At 37.2% G+C, this 21,476-nt stretch overlaps 2 protein-coding genes and 1 long non-coding RNA gene across 3 annotated transcripts; 2 read left to right on the forward strand and 1 right to left on the reverse strand.

The window, feature by feature from the left end:
• The first annotated feature begins 4,197 nt into the window (after nucleotides 1-4,197).
• Nucleotides 4,198-7,188, forward strand: LOC113680000 (uncharacterized). Its single transcript, XM_089202775.1, has one exon. The coding sequence runs from the start codon at nucleotides 4,294-4,296 to the stop codon at nucleotides 5,608-5,610; it is 1,317 nt and encodes a 438-aa protein (XP_089058901.1). The 5' UTR covers nucleotides 4,198-4,293; the 3' UTR covers nucleotides 5,611-7,188.
• A 606-nt stretch (nucleotides 7,189-7,794) lies between these two features.
• Nucleotides 7,795-8,897, reverse strand: LOC149046755 (uncharacterized). Its single transcript, XR_016185544.1, has 2 exons — nucleotides 8,756-8,897; nucleotides 7,795-8,593 (listed from the first exon to the last, which is right to left on the reverse strand). It is a non-coding gene; the product is annotated as an uncharacterized LOC149046755 (long non-coding RNA).
• Nucleotides 8,818-20,798, forward strand: LOC113679974 (formin-binding protein 1-like). The gene is made up of 13 exons (XM_027196960.2): nucleotides 8,818-8,984; nucleotides 9,129-9,244; nucleotides 10,591-10,638; nucleotides 12,543-12,690; nucleotides 13,249-13,311; nucleotides 13,621-13,725; nucleotides 14,209-14,337; nucleotides 15,196-15,342; nucleotides 15,923-16,087; nucleotides 16,926-17,044; nucleotides 18,021-18,153; nucleotides 18,675-18,930; nucleotides 19,274-20,798. The coding sequence occupies exons 1-13, from the start codon at nucleotides 8,961-8,963 to the stop codon at nucleotides 19,414-19,416; spliced, it is 1,596 nt and encodes a 531-aa protein (XP_027052761.2). The 5' UTR covers nucleotides 8,818-8,960; the 3' UTR covers nucleotides 19,417-20,798.
• The last annotated feature ends 678 nt before the right edge of the window (nucleotides 20,799-21,476 follow it).

Raw genomic sequence — 21,476 nt, forward strand, 5'->3', positions numbered from 1 at the left:
TGGTTTTGTTCCTTCCTGGTTACCTATTACTTATTATTTATACATGTAAATTATGTCAATTTTTTATGGAACATTTGCATTTAAACGAGCTATTCGCTCATATGCGATATGTGGTTAAATAAAGTTACTTACTTACTTAAATTTCACGGCGGAGAAGTTTAAGTCCTATAAGAATCTTAAAGCTCATGGTTACTCTGTTTCAAGGAAAATTGGGTTGACTAAAAACTTTACAGAAAACTTTAACCCAGACATATACGCAGCACTAAAAGCCTAAGACCTGTTAAGCCTGGATCCAAGTGAGAATCTCATCTTCCTTGCCCTTAGTATCACAAAGGAGGGTGGGGATCATAGATATATAATGGCGTACTGACTAACACAATCTATATACTGTACGAATTTTTGCTACAAATAGACAGTGCAGTTTATTAAAAGCAGGGTACGGTTCTTCTATGCTTTTCTTAAATGTGCTTTTGTGGTATAGTCATGGTGTATATGCTGTTTGAGGAAGTTGTTTACTCTAATGCTGTAGTTCAGTCTTGGGGAGTCATGCAGTCAAGATGCTGCTTTGATCTGACGTTCTGAGTTGAGGAAAAACAGCTGCCTCTGCCAGCGAGGCTTGTAGTTAATTTTACCCCAGCTAATACTTGAACATGAAAAAAACTGTGTCGGACCTTAACAACCACAAGGACTAAATGCACAAATGTTATGAAAGGGGTTTTTTTTATTGGGGAATCTCCTCTCAAAAGTCATGCAGTACATCTGTTGTGCTCAATTAAGTATGAATTTTTCATTCACTTTGGTCACAAGGGGACATTTTTATTTTTATTTTTTTGTTCAATAGCAATAAAAGTTATGGATTAATCATAATATGGCTGGTCAGTTTGAAATAAGGACTATTTTTAACAAGGATCAGATCTGAAATCTGAATTGAGGAAATCACATGTGTATGTTAGTTTTAAAACAGATAAGAGTGCGAAGTGTGATGCAAGATTGCTGTATGTAACTTAAGGCCTAAGAAAAAAGAACTATTGATCTCCATGTCAGTGGATTACCTCACCACTTTAAATATTCATCACTATGCACCAGTGAAAAATTGTTAATTGGCATATGTATACATAAGTGAATCGCGCTGATTGGGCCGATTGGCTAGTTCAGAAGAGAATAGCAGGTACTATTCACAAAGCAGACAGTATCGTTGGTATGTATATAGCCGTTTGCAGAAAAGTTGTCCTAAAAAAGAAGAAAGTGCATGAAACAATCTCAGAAGGTAATCTGGCTATCCGGTAATCAATGAATTCTAATAAGTGGAACAAATTAATATGTTCAAAAAGACTAATGAACAATGGATAAACACCGACATGCACATGAATATGAGAGAAAAAAACAATATAATAGTAAGATCGCTTACTATGTTGGAAAGAACCCATGCATTTTGGCGAGTTATTCATTTCTAGGTTTACTACATAAGAAAAGGCCTCATGTTGAAGACCGCTTAACTTAACAGTGCTTGATAACCTTATATTTCGTAATTCAAATCACGTTTAAGTATCAATATCGATTCGGAAAATCCTCAAAACTTGCGATTCAGCGCACATGATAACGTGCCGAATTTACTGCGTGAGGAAGAGTAAAGAGCCGTGGCAGTGGAAATATGCCGAAATTTTCCGAAATTTAGTGTGGAAGAGTGAAAAATTATTTGTGGGAGAAAGGTATTTAGTTACTTGATGGCGTGATGGATGATGGCGGCAAAGGAAAGAAAAAAAGTGGTTGATACATGCATGAAAGCTGCAGCAAAGAAACAAATCAAACTAGCCTCTTATACCGAAGACCGCAATAAGCAAAAAGCTTATCTGAGGAGAAATTACAAACAAGTGAGGGCATATTTCCACTACCTAAAATTTTGAATGCTTGGGCGTTCAACTTCTCTGACTCTCCAGAGTTCTCTGGCCTCAGTTGCTTTTATGTCATATTTGTTTACATCGTTGTTTTTTCTTGCGGATTCGAAGCGAGGGCTTTTGTAATTTACGAAACGAAACAAAACGAAATGGAAAGTTGTAATTTGCTGAAAGAAAATCTGTAATTTGCGAAACGAGTATCAGTTCAGTGAATTCCACCGGCTGAAAGGATGGATCGGTCAGTTCACCACATGCATAGATTTCATACGCAACCTCGCAAATAATATCAACTATTATTAATACTTTAACCCCAACCTAAACTTTTTTTCTGATTTCACGCCATCATCGAAGATTTTTGGACAATGGAATGAGATTACTGCTGAGGAGGAATGCGTGACGCTTTCAATTCGGGGAAAGTGTCGCGTCACGCATTCCGATAATTCATCGCAAACGTACAAGATTTCGCAAAGTACACAACGAAGATTTTCCTTTGGCACTTTTCCTAGTTGTTATAAATTGCTGTAATCCACATTTAGAGTGAATTGATCGGTTGATTCTTCCCGCCGGTGGCCATAGTTTCGCGCACTTCTTGTTTGCAAATTACAGATATTTCGAGTTCATTTCGCAAACTACATATTTCAATTTTGTTTCGTTTGGTGTCATTCGTAAATTAAAGAAAGTGTAACAGAGTGAACTAAGACTTGTGTTACTTAGAACTGCGTGACGATATAGTCATTTGGTTAAAGAATTTTTGTAGGATTTCGTAACTTTAGTCTTGGTAATGGAAGCCCTTGATGTTTCGTGTCACAGTTCTTCTGAGATTTCTGCTTCTGTCTCGTGAACTCCGAGTCGTACGAACTGTAAAGTTCATTTACAATTCTACTGAGATTTTTGCTTGTCTCGTGTACTTCGAGTCGCACAAATAGTAGAGCACATTTACAGAAAATAAACGCCGATGGGTTTTAAGAGGAATCCGAGATTCTTGATGAACCCACTGCCACATAAGCTCTCGCTACGAACCAGCAGGAAAAAAAGCAATGGTTAAATTATGTAAACAAGAGCTCTAGAACGTCAGGTCTTCTGTTTCTTTCTGGCGACCTTCTTGCATAGATCGATCAGTTCTGCCTTTTTCTTTCCTTTTCTGCTTTCACTTAAGTGATTGCCTCTCTCCCACATTGAATTTCGAGAAATTTTCGCCCATTTTCACTACCACAACTCTTCATTCTTGACACCGACCAATCTCGAGCCCAGGGTCATTTTAGCTCCTTGTCAGTGATATGGTCGCCAAATTCCTTGGTAAATCATGAATGGGAAATTATTATAGGACATTATATGGGCATAATATGTATTGTGGATAATAATTCCCCATGACCATACAACTCACGAGGAGCCAAAATGACCCTGGGCTCGAGAAGGCAACTTCGCACCAAGCCTAGTTCTTGTGCTTGGATCGCGAGAACAAGAAAATGGCCCTCTGGTTAACCTCAAGATCACACCAGTGACGTCACAACGTCAACATGCAGAAGTGTCAGCACAATAATATTATTCCCTTTAACTCTTTATTTGGCAATATCATCATTTAGAGTTAGGTCAATCCGTGTTAGAGAATCTTGACCTTGGTCGCCTGTACAGATTTCTCGGAGTAATTGCGGAATGCCCTGCCACTTTGATCCACCTCATTTACATGTGTCGTGTGGCTTTCAAGAACGGGGCATAGCACAATAGAATCTATTCTTATTCAATGACATGTAACTGAGTAGCATGTTATTCTGCAGTTAGTCGAATCGTGGCTTCAGCACCTGTAAGATTTGTTACGGCGTTGTAGTAAACCGAACATGAAGAAGCACAAGTAATTGTTCCTGTCTCCGTTGTTTAATAAGTTGCACATATCGCTGCTAAGCTCTTTTCTTTGTCTCCACATCTCGTGAGTTTCTAGAATAGTCAATTTGAACGTAAGGAATGATCTTGGTGAAAATGATACGAGTCGGGTTTACCTAAAGAACAAATCACAACTTCAGTAAAATTGTCGAAATAAGTATGCACTCAAGCAGGGCGCTGGTCAATCCTCTGTGCTGTGTTTAGAACAAGGTTGTATTTAAAAAGATAATTGTGCGCCTTACCATGACGAGCGATGCAAACTAATTATAAGGAGCTCGGCGTCCACGGGCAAGATTACTACCACCATTTAACCACCTCTATTGTTTCGGAGCATTCGCAGTAACCTAAAAAAGAAACTTTATCATCCACACTCCATGCAACACAGCGAGGTTTAACTACTGTTTAATGAAAACAGCAACTGAGCAACACGTTTTTCTCCAGAGGGTTAGAAACATTCCCACGATGCATTGCAAGGAACATTGATTTGACTTGAAGTTATCCGACCAAAAAATTAAGAACTATGGCTAGAGTCAGTGAGGATCTCGTCAGGTCGGATCTTTACGACTACGCTCCTGCCTCAAACTTACTATTGAACGAGAAGGTGAAAGAGCTTATGGCATCTGGAAAGCCAGTATATCATCTAGCGTTCGGTCAGTCACCATTTCCAGTAATGGAGTCAGCTCGCTTGGTTCTCGCACAGAACGCCGAGAAGAATACTTACCTTCCCGTGGCTGGAATCTCGCAGCTGAGGAACGCCATCTGTGAATTTCATCGAGAATTTGACGGTTTTGAAGTTTTGCCAGACAACGTTATTGTTGGACCAGGCTCTAAGGAACTGATCTTCCTCCTCCTCGCGGTTTTCAGTGGTGATGTCTTCGTTTTGTCTCCTACGTGGACAACATTCAAGCCCCAAGCTCGCCTTGCGCACCACGATGCCATAGTTATTACAACTGAGTATCGGCACGACTGGCGGGTCACTCCGGACATATTAGATCGAGCTCTTAGCCGATCATCCGCGAAAAACAAAATCATCGTTTTGGTCAACCCCGATAATCCTACGGGAACTGCTTACACTCAGGAACACTGGAAAGAATTACTGCCGGTGCTTATAAAACACAATGCCATCGTACTGTCCGATGAGATTTATGGACGCTTGAACTTTGCAGACTCTCACTGTTCATTGGTAAAGTTTTATCCAGAAGGAACCATTCTGAGTTCAGGTTTGTCTAAGTGGGCCAGTGCAGGTGGTTGGAGGGTAGGCTATCAGATCTACCCAGCTCAATTGAGACCCTTGTTAGATGCTGTCAAAAGTGCTGCAAGCCATTCTTACACATGTGCGGCTGCACCCATGCAGTATGCTGCTGTAACTTGCTTTACTCCATCCAAAGAGTCAAAAGCTTACATAGCCCATGAATGCCGCATCCTGGCAGCTGTAGCTGATTATAGTTATCAGCACCTTACAGAAGTAGGGGTGAGAGCTGTGAAACCTCAGGGTGGCTTCTACATGTTCCCTGATTTTGAAGTCATCAGATGTGCACTTTCCAATCGGGGTATCACCACTGCACAGCAAATGTGTGATGCAATCTTTGAAGAGGTGTCAGTCGCACTCATGCCTGGAGGTCCAGCATTCCTTAGACCTTCAACAGAACTCACTGTTCGCATGTGTTTTGTTAATTTTGACGGCAGTGTTGCATTGAAGGCCAGTATGGCCATTGGACTTCACAACCCACTTCCTGAAGGATTTGTGGAGGAACACTGTGTGCTGACAGTAGGTGGAATCCAGGCTCTCAAACAATGGATTCTTAATCAAAAAGCTAGTGTGTCTCATGACTTGTAAAGCCTTTCTAACTAAAATAAGTTTGGTATGGAGTCCTTCATTATAACCTTCCTTTTTAAAGTACAACTTTATTATCAAAGCAAGTGTTCAGTGCTTAAAAAAATTTTTGAAACATACCATTTTCTTTTTTAGCAATTTTGTTAAGCAAGCTGAACATGATTGACAAAAACCTTTTTTGCCCCTTCTTTGGGACATTTTTCTGTTCAATTTAGCATACTGGACTGACTTGCACAGTTCCTAGAGCTTGTGCAGTTCTTGAATAAACCCTATCAGGAATACTGCCTCTCCAGGGACAGTGTGGCCTATTTTCAATGTGAAGGTTATGAAAGTAAAGGAAATTATTACCATTCAAGAAGTTCCTGACTGTCCTTGTCAGTGCAGTAGGAAATGTAAAACAGTGTGGAGGTTATGAATACTGTGTTATGGTGTTAAGTGTTAAGAATGAAAATCCAGACCTTTCAACTAAAGTTCAGGATATTCTAATATTAATGCTGGACTCAAAAGTCCACTGTGTGGCACAGTGTTTCACCATATCAAATTAATTTTCCCTGAAGGTGTTCATCCCACAGTACATACCAAAGTTTCTGAGATCAGACATCTTACAAGGTGGGAGGGGTGGAAGGCTGATGTTTCAGTGTACCTCAGATTTTTAAGAGGCTTTAGTAAGGAATCTTGACTTCAGGCCCATAAAATAATGATAGTGGTTGTAATAGTGAGTGTGATGATTATTGTAATAGTAGTAATGATAAGGATAAGAAAAATTTTAATATGCAATGACAGTATTAAAATTGTAATTCTTTACCATTAGTGCTCCTGCCCACAGTTTTACTTTTTAAGTGAGTTCATCATTTGCTAGGAATTGGGAGGGATATTTCAACACAGAATTTATTTATTAATGAATAGAGTTCTCAATATAGCTAGCTTTTTTCACAAGCATGGATCAAAAGGCTGAGTGCCCAATGATTTTTGCCTGACATGAAGTAATTATTACTATAATAGTACAAGTCCATCACTGAGTGTTGAGCAGCAGATTATGTCCCTGGTTCAGGTTGAGGAGAAATACTGTGAAAATAAAGCCTCCAACCTAAAGAACACAGTAAATTGACCTCAGCTTGGCTAAAAGTCATGCATTTTACTTTAAACCCAGTGTAACAGTCACAAGAATACCCTTATCCCATAAAAGAGATTTTGAATTCATGCGGCTATAAAAGATGCATATCAGTATAACTGCTTGTTTGATTTCAGAGATGCACTTGCTCTGATTGTTTGAGGATTGCACTATATCATGCTTCAATTACTTAGTTCAAAGTGATCATAGTGCAACAGCACAAGCACATCTTAATACTATCAAAAATAGATTTTAAATGCATGCAACTGTTTTAGGATCTGGTAATATGATGTAAATGCAAACTGCACTTGAGTTAACTTCACTTGAATTAGATCAATTTTCAATTTAGTGTTGAAAGTAAACCCAGGTTGCATAGGTTTTGCCTTGCTCAACTTGGTGACTGGTCTAGTAAACTTGCATCACTTACTCTCAATAATAAAAGAATAAAGCAGGGGCATTTTCAGACTGAACTGGCCTTTACTGTCTTTATTTTAGAAGATTAACCCATAAAACTCTCTTTCAAATGTACATTGACACATTCACTACATGTTGTCCGGTTAAATTCAGTTTTTGGTTCTGTCATGTGCAGTTCACAGATTGAACATGTGGTCTACTCACCAGAATCCACATGTTCATTTCCTTGGTGTGTCACAAATTGGAAGCAAAGAAAGAGAATGTTTTTCCTATCACAACACTTATTTGCCTCAGGCTCGGTGAACATTGTTGAATAATTAGTGGGGGTTTCAGCTAACTTTTGTTAAATATTAAAACCCATACACCACAGGTTGTCCTCCTGTTGTCCATGCGCACTGTGTGTCCCCCTTAGGAACGAATTAAGTGTGATACCATCCTCTGCATATCATTTGGCCACATATGTCTGTGCGAGTTCTTGTGTCTGAAATAATTTTCAAATTTTCCAACACAAGGTAGTGCCATAAGTTTAGCCTTTTTTACAAGTTTCAACTATTTTTTACCCTTTTAAAACTTTTTATCATTTTATTTTGCAACAAGATATCATATGTGATTTTTATCTTATGAAATTTAAGACTATTACCACTACTTATGAGACATGGTAATGACATCAATAAAAAGTAATATTTCAAGAAAAAGATAAGTACAAAAAAATAATAATTCCAAAAAACATAGAAAAAGCTTCAGGTATCCTTTACAGTTAACAGATTCTTTTCAGCAGCAGCCTTCATCACAACATGGAATGTGTTACCTGCAACTCAAAAATTAGTTTTTTGACCCAAGTCCATCAGCCAGGCTAACAACAGGGACTTCCCACAACAGTGGACCTTTTACAGGCAGGCACAGGATTAGTCTGACCAGTAAGAGTTGGATATCAAGGCATATTGGAACAAGAAAATTAAATTCAATCAATCAGTCGATGAGCTTTAGCTGTTTCTACAGCTAACCTTTCACTTTAAATCGAAGAAAATCGTAACGATTGGTAGCTCCAGGTTTGTACCAAACCCCCCCTTTTTTTTGTTACTCGAAAGATAATATTTAAAGCTAAGTAAAGGCTGTAAAGCGTAGTTTTTGAGGGCAAATTCGCATGTTAAAGGTGAAAAATATTTGAAAGATTTCTAGTAAATCTTGAAATGTATTGGTGTTCTTTACGATCGCTCTGAAAACTTCCAGAGAGTCTTAGACTAAATACATACATACCCAATTGCGTGATTGTTACTGGCTTTACATAAAGTGAAATGGTGTAGTAAAACTTAAGAAAATAAACTCTTTCTTGCGATATGTTTTTTTCCTCTTGAATGTTCCATCACTTCCAAACGTCGTTCATTTCGAGACCCACTCTTTCCTTAATTTCCGTCTCCACGTAGAGGTTCCGCCATCGAGAAGTGTCGCTAAAACTCAGATCTGCGGAAAGATTTAAGAAAATTGCGGAGTTCTTGATTAAAATATAGAACAGAGCTTGCATATTCCTTGAAAGGTCAGTAAATTAACATTTGACTGGGGTAAAAGCGCCTTATTTGACAGTATAAATAGTCATATTTTCACCAAAATGATCAATTTTGGTACCTCGTGGAACTCTTTCCGGTGGCTCCACCCACGTCTAGCTGCATGAGCCCGCACATTCTTGTACCTCCGGTTCTTCATATGCTAATGAAAGTGCCATCGCATCCTGACATGTAGTACGTTCCAGTATACGCGAGTTAGTCTGGCTTCATTTCTAGATCTGTAGATTACGGACATTTCTTGAAGTCTCGTTGTATTGATTGTTAAAATGACCTGGGGTTTAGAGCTTTGGGTAAGTGATCAAGGGCTTGAGTGCTCGCTTGTCTTGTCGCAGCTTGTGTTCTGGTATTATCCGACATCAGTGATTCAACTGCGCGATATTCAACATTCTCCTGCGATGAGACTAACACTTGCACATTTTCTCTATGGTTTCTAGGATCAGTTTGATCTCATTGCCAACCATACGTCTTCTGGAATCGACTTCGTGGAAAAGGTAGCGAAGTTCGTGAAGGAAAGGTGTGAAATCGAATCGCGGTATGCGAGGGACTTACGGTAAGAGAGAAAGGAATTTCATTTTACGAAATCGAAATTCTTTATATGTCGTAACAGAATGACTGGTATATTGTCCTTGTACCATCAAATTATTACTTGACTCCGTTGGAGCTTAAGTGTAAAATATGTGTAAACAATTTGGCATTTTTGTTGAGTTTCATGTGGATCTCTTCTATGCTGCTCTGAGCATGTTTCCTAACAGACAGCTGATTGGTGTCATTCTTTATAATAATCATATACGCTCAAATTTTTCTTCCGCGCTTGCATGACTGTTCTTACTGCGTGTCGCTGTCCTTGAGAAATACTATCCGTGTTTCTACTTTCGCTGATTAGAACATACTTTTAATTCAGGATCAAGGAGACCATCTGTTAAATTGCAGGGATCGAAACAGAAAACCATATTTATGACGTTTATTGATTATTTGCCGTAGTTTAGAACGACAAACTAATGATTTTCAATCATCAAATTTCACTTTTCGACCTTAAATTTTAAGAGGGACAGTTGTCAGATATTTAAAACATTGACAACCACATCAACTTTTAATTCAAAATCTACATTATCAAAAAGGATTCGCTCGATTTTTGTTTTTGAAGAAAGAGCTGTTTATTTTTTCAGTGGAGTCACTTGACATCACGTAATATTGACACTCAGTTTCAGAGGCCCATTGTGTTATCCGTATTTCATTTCCTCATGAAGAATTCAGCATTAATTACTCAAATCAAAAGAAGTATTTCAAAATATTCCATCGTGACACAATGCAAACCCAAACATAATTTCACAGTAGGTTGCATTGAAATACTTAATCATTTCAGTTACTAGACCTGAAAATTAGCAATCTTCAGGGATTCTCCTGTCTCCATTTCTCTACTATTAAAAATTCAAAATCATACACAATCATTATTTCTTTCATGTATAGAGTTACAAAAGTTCTTATCACACGATACAAGTTTAGTCCCAATCTTCTTCATGCAATGAGGAACTTTCATTTCTTTGTCGGGGTTGACAGTTGTCTGAGTCCTCATCAACTTTCTTCTCTAACAGTAAATTGAAATTTTCAGAGTAAAGATATATTCTTGTATAGAAAAATTTATATGTACTCTGTAGTTCTTAAGAAATGGTTAAGAACTGGTTAGAAAGACCTACAAGATTAGTAAGAGAATTTTGAATCCCTTTTAGGATTAGCAATAAATTATGACTTTCATGTCCAATTCTTTTAACTTGGTGTAATACATGTATGTATAAACAATTAGTTTCCTTTCTCAAGCAGTGGGAGGAACATTTATTAGATAATCATTGTTCTTAATGCTTAGACTCACATTTTAAACTACTTTGTGTAACTTCACAGACAACTGGTAAAGAAATTCAACCCAAAGAAGAAGGAAGATGAACACATGTGAGTTGACTCTTCATTTTTTCCTCTTTCGATCCCTTAAAGTGACTAGCATCTATTTCCTTGTTATAATATCACCCCTGGATCAAACATTAAGTTCATGAGAATAAAGGAAAAGATCACCTGTTAAAAAAGCTCTGGGTTGTTCAACAAATTCTCCTTGTCAGTACCAAAGGAATCTTTTAGAGAACAGTATGGAGAATATGCATAATGATGTTGGGGTGTAGAGAGTTAACTATGGATTGTCAAAATACCACAATACAATTGATGATTTTTGTGCATCCAAAATTCTGTATCTATCATTTGTCACAAGCTTGCTACATATATTGTTATAGTTTATGAAAGCCGTAAATCATTTGTACCATAGTTTGCTCCAGATCTCATCATGTTATCTTATACTTGACAGTATAAATCATAGACTCATATTGTGGTATTTATCAGAAGGAATTAAAAATAAAATCGTGTTCACCCATTGACTAACAAGATCTGATAGTTAATTCTCTCCTCTAACTGCACTATATTTCCTTGTAAATTTGTTACAAGAATTTGGTTTAGATCAGGCTAACAGCCTTTACCTTAGTGTAAACAGTTAGATTATTCTCATCACCTGTTTGCTGGATAATGCTTGGATATTATGGAGAGAAAATACGTGTTTATCACTTTTGAGAGTTGACAAGTTAAAAGAGATCAGTACCTGTGGTCCATTGACTGATTCACCATTGTCCTTTATCCAGACATTTTTGTATTATAAGCATAACTTTGGCCTCGACATTTGCATACTCCACTACTTAAATGGTTAAGCAGACAGCCATTAGACTTCTACTAATGTCTTATGAGAAAAGATTTCTATAAATTGAACAACTGAAATAGTTAAAAGAAGAATTGTTGTGGGATCATGGCTTGTGGTGAACATTTATGCTCTGACAGCCTGACTTATCACTCAGTCAGTGAACTTTTGAATCTGTAAGTTTTTTACCATTTGACATTATACAATTTGACCATTTTACACTGTAATGGATTTGAAATGACATGTTAATCTCACATGAAGCTGTCTGTTTTATACAGGTTTTTAATGACAACGATGCTGTATTTTGGATTATCATCCAAATAACAGTGGTGTCCTTGTACCTCAAACAAGACAAAGATGTGTTTGAGATGTGGGCTGATTTCCACCAAACCCCTTTACTCCCAAGTGATCATTTGCTTTCTACCCATTAAGTTTTACACTGTTTTGCAATTTTTATTTTGGATCAATTAATAATCCCCTTATTGACTTACAAAGGATATAGCATGGCCATGAAGAGATACAAAATTTCTCTGTGATTGTTAAAAAATGTACTGAAATATTTTCAACACGAGAAGCTAATTTCATATCTCCAAGTGGCCATGTGATATTCTATTTATTTATTTATTTTTTATATGAGCACCAATGAAATACCAATCATTTCACTTAAAAATGTTTTAAAAAGTACTTCATGTATGAAGATATCATGTTTTCATTTGAACACTCACTTGGTATTTATGTTGTAATTTCCTTTATTCTTGTCACTTGTCTGCTTGATATTGTATTGATATCAACGGATATCAACCCTTTAACCCTTTAACTCCCAAGAGTAATCAAGACAGAATTTCTCTTTACAGTATCAATACAATGTCAAGCAGATGGGTAATGAGAATAAAGACAAATATCATTTAGGGGATTATTACTTGATCCAATACCAAATTCTCTAAACTACCATCACAAGAACTATATAGCAGACAGTAAGGAGAATTGCTAATGAGATCTTGGGAGTGTAAGGGTGAACTCAGGGGGTTGTAGGATTGATATCAGGTGTTGGGTTTGCTTCATACAGGTTTAACTTCATGATTATCAGCAAAATTAAGTAATTTAATATTTCATTTTACAGATTTACTTTTCAAAAGGCTTTCATTGGTGTCGTGAAAGAGACAGATGATGTGGCAGGACAGCATGAGCTGATATCAGAGAGTTTAACTGAAAAGATTTGGAAGGAATTACATTTATTGCATAATGAACTTAAGACAGAGAGAAGAAAGGTGAAACTTTTTACACTGTAGATGTTGATTCCTTTTTTTTAATAAGTTTTTGGAGGTTCTTGGGAGTAAAAATTGAAATTTGTAACAAAACATGATAGGTTGTATCAATAGGCCAGCAGCAATTACAAGAACAAATTTGGAATTGCTTGTTTATTTTTTACTTTTTTTTTCGTGTTTTGTTTTCCATTTTTTTTTTTTCACCAAGTAGGAGTCTCTTTCTCAAAGACTAAGATGATACTTATTTTTACTCCTCAAATGCTCATGGAATTGAAAACTCAAAAGGTTCCACTTCCAGCTGCCTATACTAGAAACAGAGCACTGCATACATGTAACTGATTCATTTTCAAGAAAATAGGTTTTAAAACTTAAGTCTTTGTTTTGATTCTGTCAGTGTCATTGCTCATTTTGGAGTTAGTGATAGGTAAAAAACTTTTCAAAAAGATTGTGGAATGTGTTGTTAAAGAAAAATGCATTTGCAAATAGGTCTAGAAATGTACTGTTGGAAGCTCATTGACTCGACTTATTAAAATCTATTTTTATGATTATTGTAATTTCCAGCATCTGTCTGATGGTAAAAAAGTTCAAGAACAACTAGAACAGTCAATAAAAGCTATGGAAGTTGTAAGTATTAGTGGCATCAGCCCTTTCGTTCACAAGATATAATTTATTTAGTGATTCTCCATAGTGCATGCGATACAATTCTTAGTATGTTACTTTTAAGAATTTAGTATTGGATCAACTAATAATCCCCTAATTGATATTTTTTTTATTCTTGTCACTTGTCTGCTTGCTATTGTATGGGAATTATAAGGAGAAATTCTGTCTTGGTCATTCATGGGAGTTAGAGGGATAGTTATTATAAGTTTAGGGTGTTGTCTGAATTAATAGCTTAAGCCACTTGCTATAAATAACAATTTCTGCCCCTTGCAGAGTAAAAGAGCTTATATGAAGGCAAGTGAAGAAGCTGAGCAAGCCCTTCAAGCATTCCAGAAAGCTGATCAAGACATGGCTAACTCTAGATTGCAGATTGAAAAGGTGAAATAAAGTTGTACAGTTTTAACCATTATCACTCCATAGAACAGGTCCTAATTTATCAATTGAGCTATTATTGTGGAAAAAATGCTATCTACTCAAAATCTGGACTAAAATCCAGGGAGCTGTTTTTCTAAGAAACAGTTCGCAACTTGAACACTTCTACTCATGGAATATTTTGACCATAACTCGTTTTTTTCCTTTGGGAGTAGCCACTCTTCATTTAAAGTATCAGCTGTGTGAATATTCAGTTTCACATCATGTGGGCTGATGTTTAAAACTGGCTAACAGAAATTATGATTTTGACTTCTATACCATGAAGTGTAGCATATGGATGTCAACAATTTCCCTTGAGAAGGAGAGCATCATTTATAAAATTAAGTATAGTTTAAGGAAGGAAAGCAAATAATTATACTCCCTTACATCAGCATATATATTTTCCAAACAAATTATAATAAACTGATCGTGATGTTTTTGCTATTTTAGCACAAAAATATATCGGTTGAGAAGGGCCAGGCATGTGAGAGGGCAAAGGATGAATACAGAAACCAACTTCAACAGACAAATAGCAAGCAAGCCTTACACTACAGCAATGAAATGCCAGCGGTGTTTGATGTACGTATGTCAGAAACTAAATTTTCTAGGGCACAATGATACTTAATATTAAATGTTAGATTCAACTTAAGTATGGCAATAGATAGATACAATAATAGTTATCAAAAAGTTTAGGAATATAGAAGTTTTCAATTGCTTCTGATTATTGCAATTTAATTCATTGACATATTTTTGCATGAACTGAATTTTGTCCTGTGCAAGTCCCTTAAAAATCCTCTGCTATGTTGCATTGCTAAACCAGAATCCCTCAAGCACTGAGCTTGCTGTAACTCAAATTGGGGCAGTCTTCTGGTGACCAAGTGCTTTTTTGTGTGAAGAGGATGTTGGTCTCTCACCTCAGAGCACAACACAATAATACAAACAAGAGTTCAAATCTAAACTGGCAGGTTGAAGTCTGAATCAGGCCCTTGCTGCTTGCCACTCACACACATTTTGTAATCAACTGGTGTTTTGGAATACTCTTCCTTCAGCTGTACCTCTCTTCCCTTGTGAGGAGTAACAAAAGATCTTTGTCAATCCTTTAACTAGCATCTAATTTCTCCTTAAAATATGACCCCTGAATTAAAATTAAGGTTTGGAGAATAAAAGAAATGATGACAAACTTAAGGAGATTTTTGTTGTTAAATAAATTCTCCTTGTTAGCACCTCAGGAAATGTATAGAGAACAGTATGGAGAATATGCATACTGATGTTAGAGTGTAGAATGTTAAGAGGTCACAACAGGAAAGTAAGTTGCTCCAGAAACTGAAAAGGGAATCCCATTAGTGTGATTTTCGTATCACTTTGGAAAGGAGTTGGTAACAAAATTAATTAGTTCTTAGAGCTGAATAGCCCTAAATACCTTTGTTAAATCTTCAGGAACTACAGAAAATGGATGAGCGAAGAATAAAGAGAACTGGTGAATTATTAGAGGAGTATGCAAATGTAGAGGCCAAAGTTATGCCTATAATACAAAAATGTCTGGATAACATGAAGGACAATGGAAAATCAGTCAATGGACAACAGGTATTGATCTCTTTTTAACTCTTCAACTCCCAGAAGTGATTAACATGTATTTTCTCCCCATAATTTTGTATTTTGTATGTACATGTATTTTCTCCATGCATTATCCAGCAAACAGGTGATGAGAAGACTCAAATTTATCAGGTAGAAGTTGTTGTCTTGATCTAACATCAAGTTCTCATAACTAATTTACAAGGAAATGTGTAGCAGCTACAGGGGAGAATTATCACTCAGATCTCAAGATTTAAGAGATGTCCAACATGATCCAAACAGTCTTTTGCTAATTTACATTGTGCAATTCAGTTTGAAGAACATAGCTACACAGTAATATGATCTAAAATGGATGCTTTGAAAAAGATGACCCTGGCTAATACCTGTACATGGCTCAAACACAAAAACTATTGTTCCTTGAAGGAGGATTACCCTGGCAAGAAAGTGAGGTAACCTCACCCCTAGTACATCTCCTTACCTTTAGATAAACAGAACCAGGAAAAACAACAGAAAGCAGGGTTACCCAGCTATAGGTGTTTCTCCCATATCCATGTAGATAAAGCCTAGTGAATGATATTTTTTGCAACATCAGGACAGCAAACTCCTGTGTGATCAACATAAAACTGAGTACAAGCCACCTCAAGATATCCAGTTTGAGGAATATGGCAGCAAACACACTCTCCCCAGACAGCCTGCTAGTGAAACCAAGGGCAAAAAAGGGAAGAGTATCTTTACTGGAAATAAAAAAAAGAAAAAGGTATGAAGCAAGCCATTGACCAGTATTGAAAATGAAATTGAATGGTCAAATGCGGTAAACTTCAAAATTAACAATTTAGTTGCTTTCACTTTGTGGGTTTATTGGCAAATTTTGAAATTCATAATAGGTTTGAAGGTATGGTATTCATTCAATTAAGCACCCAGGGATAATTACTTGTCAAATTTTTAGACCTTGAGAGAGGGTGCCTACTTGAGATGCATGCTTATTCAAGGCTGGGCACTTATTAAATTTTCACCATTTTCAGCAGGTAGTACATTTACTTTGAAACACAAGAAATGTTTTAAATTATCCTAAACCCTAGCTTTAATTGTGTGTGAAGCTTGTTGAAGATTGTCATTGGGGGCAAAGGATTTGTATTTATTGTTCTTTCCTTTATTAATGACAGTCCTTCAAAATTTTGATTTAAAAATCACTGCTTTTTGGAACCAACAGAGAGCATATGTGGTTGACATAATAAATGCAATATCTGCAGGAGATATTGTATTTATTATGTTGAGTTCAGAGTCTGCCTTGTTTCCAAGACCCTTGTCCATGTAGTTTTCACAAACTTATATAAACTCAGAGAGGAACTCAAAATGGCTGAATGCTTTAAAAAGTGTATAATGAAACAATTATTAAGAGTATTGAATTATTAAAAATCAGCTTATATGTAAATGGATGAATGAATCAAATGTCATGTTTGTGTTATTTGCCACAGCCTTCACATTTCAGCAGATAACTCAGATGTTGGTTTTGATAATTCATAAAATCTTGCTTAACCTCATCCAATGATTGGTTATTACCTTATGTCTGACATCAAGATCTTCTTTTTCTTCAGAATGTTGATAATGGATTAGATGGTAATGATCAAACATTGACACCAGGACAGAAGATTCGCACTTCTAAAAAGAAGGTGCAGCAGTTAGAGGCACAAGTGGCACAGCTCAAGAACTCCAGGTACCCAGCCCTGTTGTCACTCTGTATTTTTTTTCTAAATATTGTGATTTATATACTTTTGTTTTGGACTGTAGAGAGGGGGATTCAGAAAAGTTACCCGAAGTTTGTTATTGTTGTGTCAAGTTGTTCCAATCAGATATGTATTAAGAAAGTTATAGGAGGATGGACCGTGTGACAGATAGACATAGATAGTCAGTCTGATTGACTGACTCGCTGAGTGTCTGAATGTCTACTTGAGGGACTGTTTCACCCTTAAACTCCCATGAATGACCAAGACAGAATTTTTGCTTACAATGTCAATGCAATATCAAGCAGTCAAGTGATAAGAATACACAAAAATATCAATCAGGGGATTATAAGGTGATTCAATAACCATTTTTTTCTATATAAAAAATACAAATCGTATGGCAGACAGTAACAAGAACTGCTCATGAGATTTAAGGAGTTGAAAGGTGACTGACTGAACTTCTAACAGAGATACAGAGAAGGATAATGAGAAATGGAGAGAGAGAGAACATCAACAGACGAGCACAAATACAAGCAGATTGCTATCCTTTTCAGAAAATAGCTAGACAAAAACTTGTGATGAAAGGACGAGGAGAATCATAATTTTTTTAATTCCCTTAACCCTTCAACCCCTAAAAGTGACTAGCATCTAATTTCTCCTTACAATATCACTCCCACAAATCACACATTAAGGAGTTGAGACTAAAGGAAATGATCACTAACTTAAAAGGTTCTTGACTGTTAAACAAAGTCTCCTCGTCAGCACCTCGAGAAATGTATAGAGAACAGTGTGGAGGATATGCATACTGATGTTCGAGTGTAAAGGGTTAAGGTGTGCTGGAAGTCCTCTACAAGTTATTGGCCACATTTTATTGGTTTTCCGTCACAGTTCAGCGGTACTCATCTCTACTCCAAGCTCAAAAGAACACTGGCTTGGGTTTAGTCTTGTTCCTTTGTTTCTTTTTTTCAGGGAGGCTTTGGAAAAAATGATTGATGTGTACAGGCAGAATCCTTCACTCGGTGACCCAGCCACTATTGAACAAAACCTCAGTGATAATGCTAAGGAGCTGGATGCTCTTAATGTTGACCTCCACAGATATCAGGTTAGAGACTATTGCTTTGCTATGTTATCTACTAGACATGAGTTCTGCAGCAGACACTTTGAACCAGACCCCCCTCCACAAATATCAGTTTAGAGACTACTGCTCTGTGATGACATGAGTTCTGCTGCAGAGACTTCTAAACCAAACCCCTCATAAATTTGAGCAACTTAATGAACTGAATCCCAACCAGTGTAGAGAAGGGATCTTCACCTTCAGTTAATTTTAAGTGCAAAAGTTCCCCTGAATTCCCTTATACTGTCAACGGTATAGTGTGATTCCTTAGATGGGTGGAGATTACCGTTAATACCTCAAAGACGGTTTCAAGAGTTTTGAATGGTTGATCAGTTTTCATACTAAATATCTGGAAATATCCAAAATACTTAGGTTGTTATGCAAAAATACTTCTGGATCAATGTGAGTATCTTAGTAACTGCGTACCTACCCCTCCCCTAATCCAATATTAACCCCATTAACGACATTGATCCAAATTTTTGATGAAACCTCTTAATGCTAATTTCTAGTGCTACCTGGCTGCTTTGGAGAACAGAGATGCCCCACCGCCTCCTGAGGTCTACTCCAAAACTAGCAGCTCTCAATCACCACCGGCACCAAGCAGCAGTGTACCAGACGGGGCCCCATCCAATGTCCCTCCCCCTCCTGAACCTGCACCTGCACCTGCACCTGCACCTCCCCCCGCTATGTTAGTACCACCGGTTGAAGAAGATGATGAGTTTGAAGAAGACGAGCCTCACTGTCGAGTTATTTACGATTTCCAAGGTAACACAAGCCTTTTCTCTTTCCTTTAGGTATTACTTTGGCGTCTTTACTGTCTGATTGTTGATCAAACTCCCATTTGACTGTGTACCAACCACTCAAAACATGGTTACTGCTGTGCATGCGCAAAGGCTTCAATAAAAGCCAGTTGCTACCTATTTCACAATCGGCAGCCGCTTATGATAAAAGTTGTTAAAACCCTTGGGATGCTCTGTGAATAACGCGTTTCGAAAACTCAACATTTGCATCTTAACTTAAGTCATCCCAATTCTTTTTTGCATCTTAACTTAAGCCATCCCAATTCTTTTTTGCATCTTAACTTAAGCCATCCCAATTCTTTTTTCAGCAACAAATGATGGTGAACTCACCGTTGTTGAAGGAGATGAGCTGGTTGTTTTGGAACAAGACACAGATAACAGTGGTTGGACGAAAGTGTTAAAAGACGATGAGGAAGGATATGTTCCGTCCACTTATATTGAATATGTGTAGGAGAAACATGGTTCACAAATTAGTGAGTGTAACACAACTAAAATAATATTGAATGGTTAAAATTTTGGGAAAGTCCGTTGTCAATAAGAAAATGCGTCGTCATTTTCACCGCTTTCGGTTTGTAAACAGTGAGAAAGACAGCATTGTGGGTGAGGGGTTTGGTCCTCCAGCCCACCACCCCCCTCCCCCTACCACCTCCTCTAATTTGTCCTATTGTCTCTTGTATTGATTATTCAGCTACTGAATTTGGTTGGTTGTCTGCTCGCAAGGTTAGGCCGAAAACTTTTCCCGCGAAAGAAACAACCCATCAGATAGACTATATCGCACGGTGCTTAACTGGACAGTAGTGTATACCGTCATTTTACTTGAATTTGTCCTTAGACAGATGGTAACATTACTGACTGGATGGAAATCTTATGAAAATATATAGTGAAAGTTAACCATATCATTAAAAGTTTGATGTTGGACTTACTGATGCGAATTTCACGCGAAGGATATGAAAAAAAATCAATGCATATCTGTTAGCAGAATAGAGGAGTGAAGGGGGCCTAACTCTTAAACTCCCGTGACTGACCAAGACAGAATTTCTCCTCACTACATCTATACAATATCACGCAGACAAGTGATCAGAATAAAGAAAAATATCAATTATGGAATTACTAACTGATCCGATACCAAATTCTCCAAACTAATATAATAAGAATCGTTTGGCAGACAGTAAGGAGAACTACCAATGAGGTCTTGGGAGTTTAGGGTTAATGTTAATTTTTACGTAAGATGTTGCTTAACAATGCGAAATAAGAGGTTACTGGAGGCTCCAATTGACGAGTATATTTTATTTTTCGGTCGCGTTTAAGTAGCTTTAAGTAAGTTGACAATTTATAAGGAGTATTAATCTAGTATAGCTTTGTGTTTAATATTTCTTACAATACAGGGCTTTGTTGCTCTCCAAATGAAATCAAGAAATTTTCTCACTATGGGCTTTTTTTGTTTTTGTCCACTTTTTTTTAAAGAAATACGTATGTTGTCAGTGTTATTTTCTGCACTCACTTGACAAATGTATACTTAAAAAAATATGAGTATTTTTCTTCTCCTTTTTTTAACATACAACACAAATTAGGTGTCGGTAGAAATGTACCACAGCGTGTTATTTAGAAGCTTGATATTAGTGTTGGTGAGATAGTACTTTGTTTGATTTTCTTATTGGTGTATGGATTACAACAAATTAGTTTGTTAACAAAATAAGAAATAGCTCTAGAGTATAGGTCAAGAGCGGCCGCTTTTTCGACTGTGAGGCAAAATATCGGAATTCAGTATAGGAGTAATTGTTAGAATTCAACAGGCTAACACTAGAAGTAATTAAAATTAATCGTGAATGTTGATCATGTGTCTGATTGTATTTCGTCTTTATTCATGATTGTGTACAGTTAAGGTCCCTTCTGTGTAAGCTTCCGGGTCGTTGTATTGAAGCTCGTGGTTCTTAATATGCAAAGTTTAGAACCAAGGCCTTTTTTTGTTGAGGAATGCCAGCCCCCTCCCTCTCCTCCCCGAGATTGGGGGAAAAATTCTTGTCGCGTTCGGATGAAATGCAGTAGCCATTTTCTATCTAGTGCACCAGGCACGGAATGGCTGGGCCGTCTGACTCGTGCTCGACATCTCCCCCCTCCCCTCCCCCTCCCCCAACAGATCAGTAGATCAACTATCGCACAAAAAGAGCTACGTATCATCTTCGAGCGTTGAACATTGTCAAAATTATATTAACTTGGTATTGTAGGTGCAGGCAATCAAATAACATCCCAGCTTCCTTTTGCGTCAAAGGTATATTCTTTTCCCGGGTTAATTATTATGCGAGGTCCACAACCCAACCTACTTCCATATCTATGACGTTCGTAATGGATTATATTTCTCATTGCGGACTGAATAGTAATTACTAATATATACCTTTTCTTCCGAAAGTACATTAAAGAGAGAGTTTTTCTCCTAAACAGACACCTAGACCTGAGCTTGAACTGCGTTCACAGATGTTGTTACTGGGGATGAAAGTTACGAAGGATATGAAT

This window comes from Pocillopora damicornis, chromosome 4 (assembly GCF_964200805.1).
Source record: "Pocillopora damicornis chromosome 4, jaPocDami1.2, whole genome shotgun sequence".
NCBI classification, from domain to species: Eukaryota; Metazoa; Cnidaria; class Anthozoa; order Scleractinia; family Pocilloporidae; genus Pocillopora; species Pocillopora damicornis.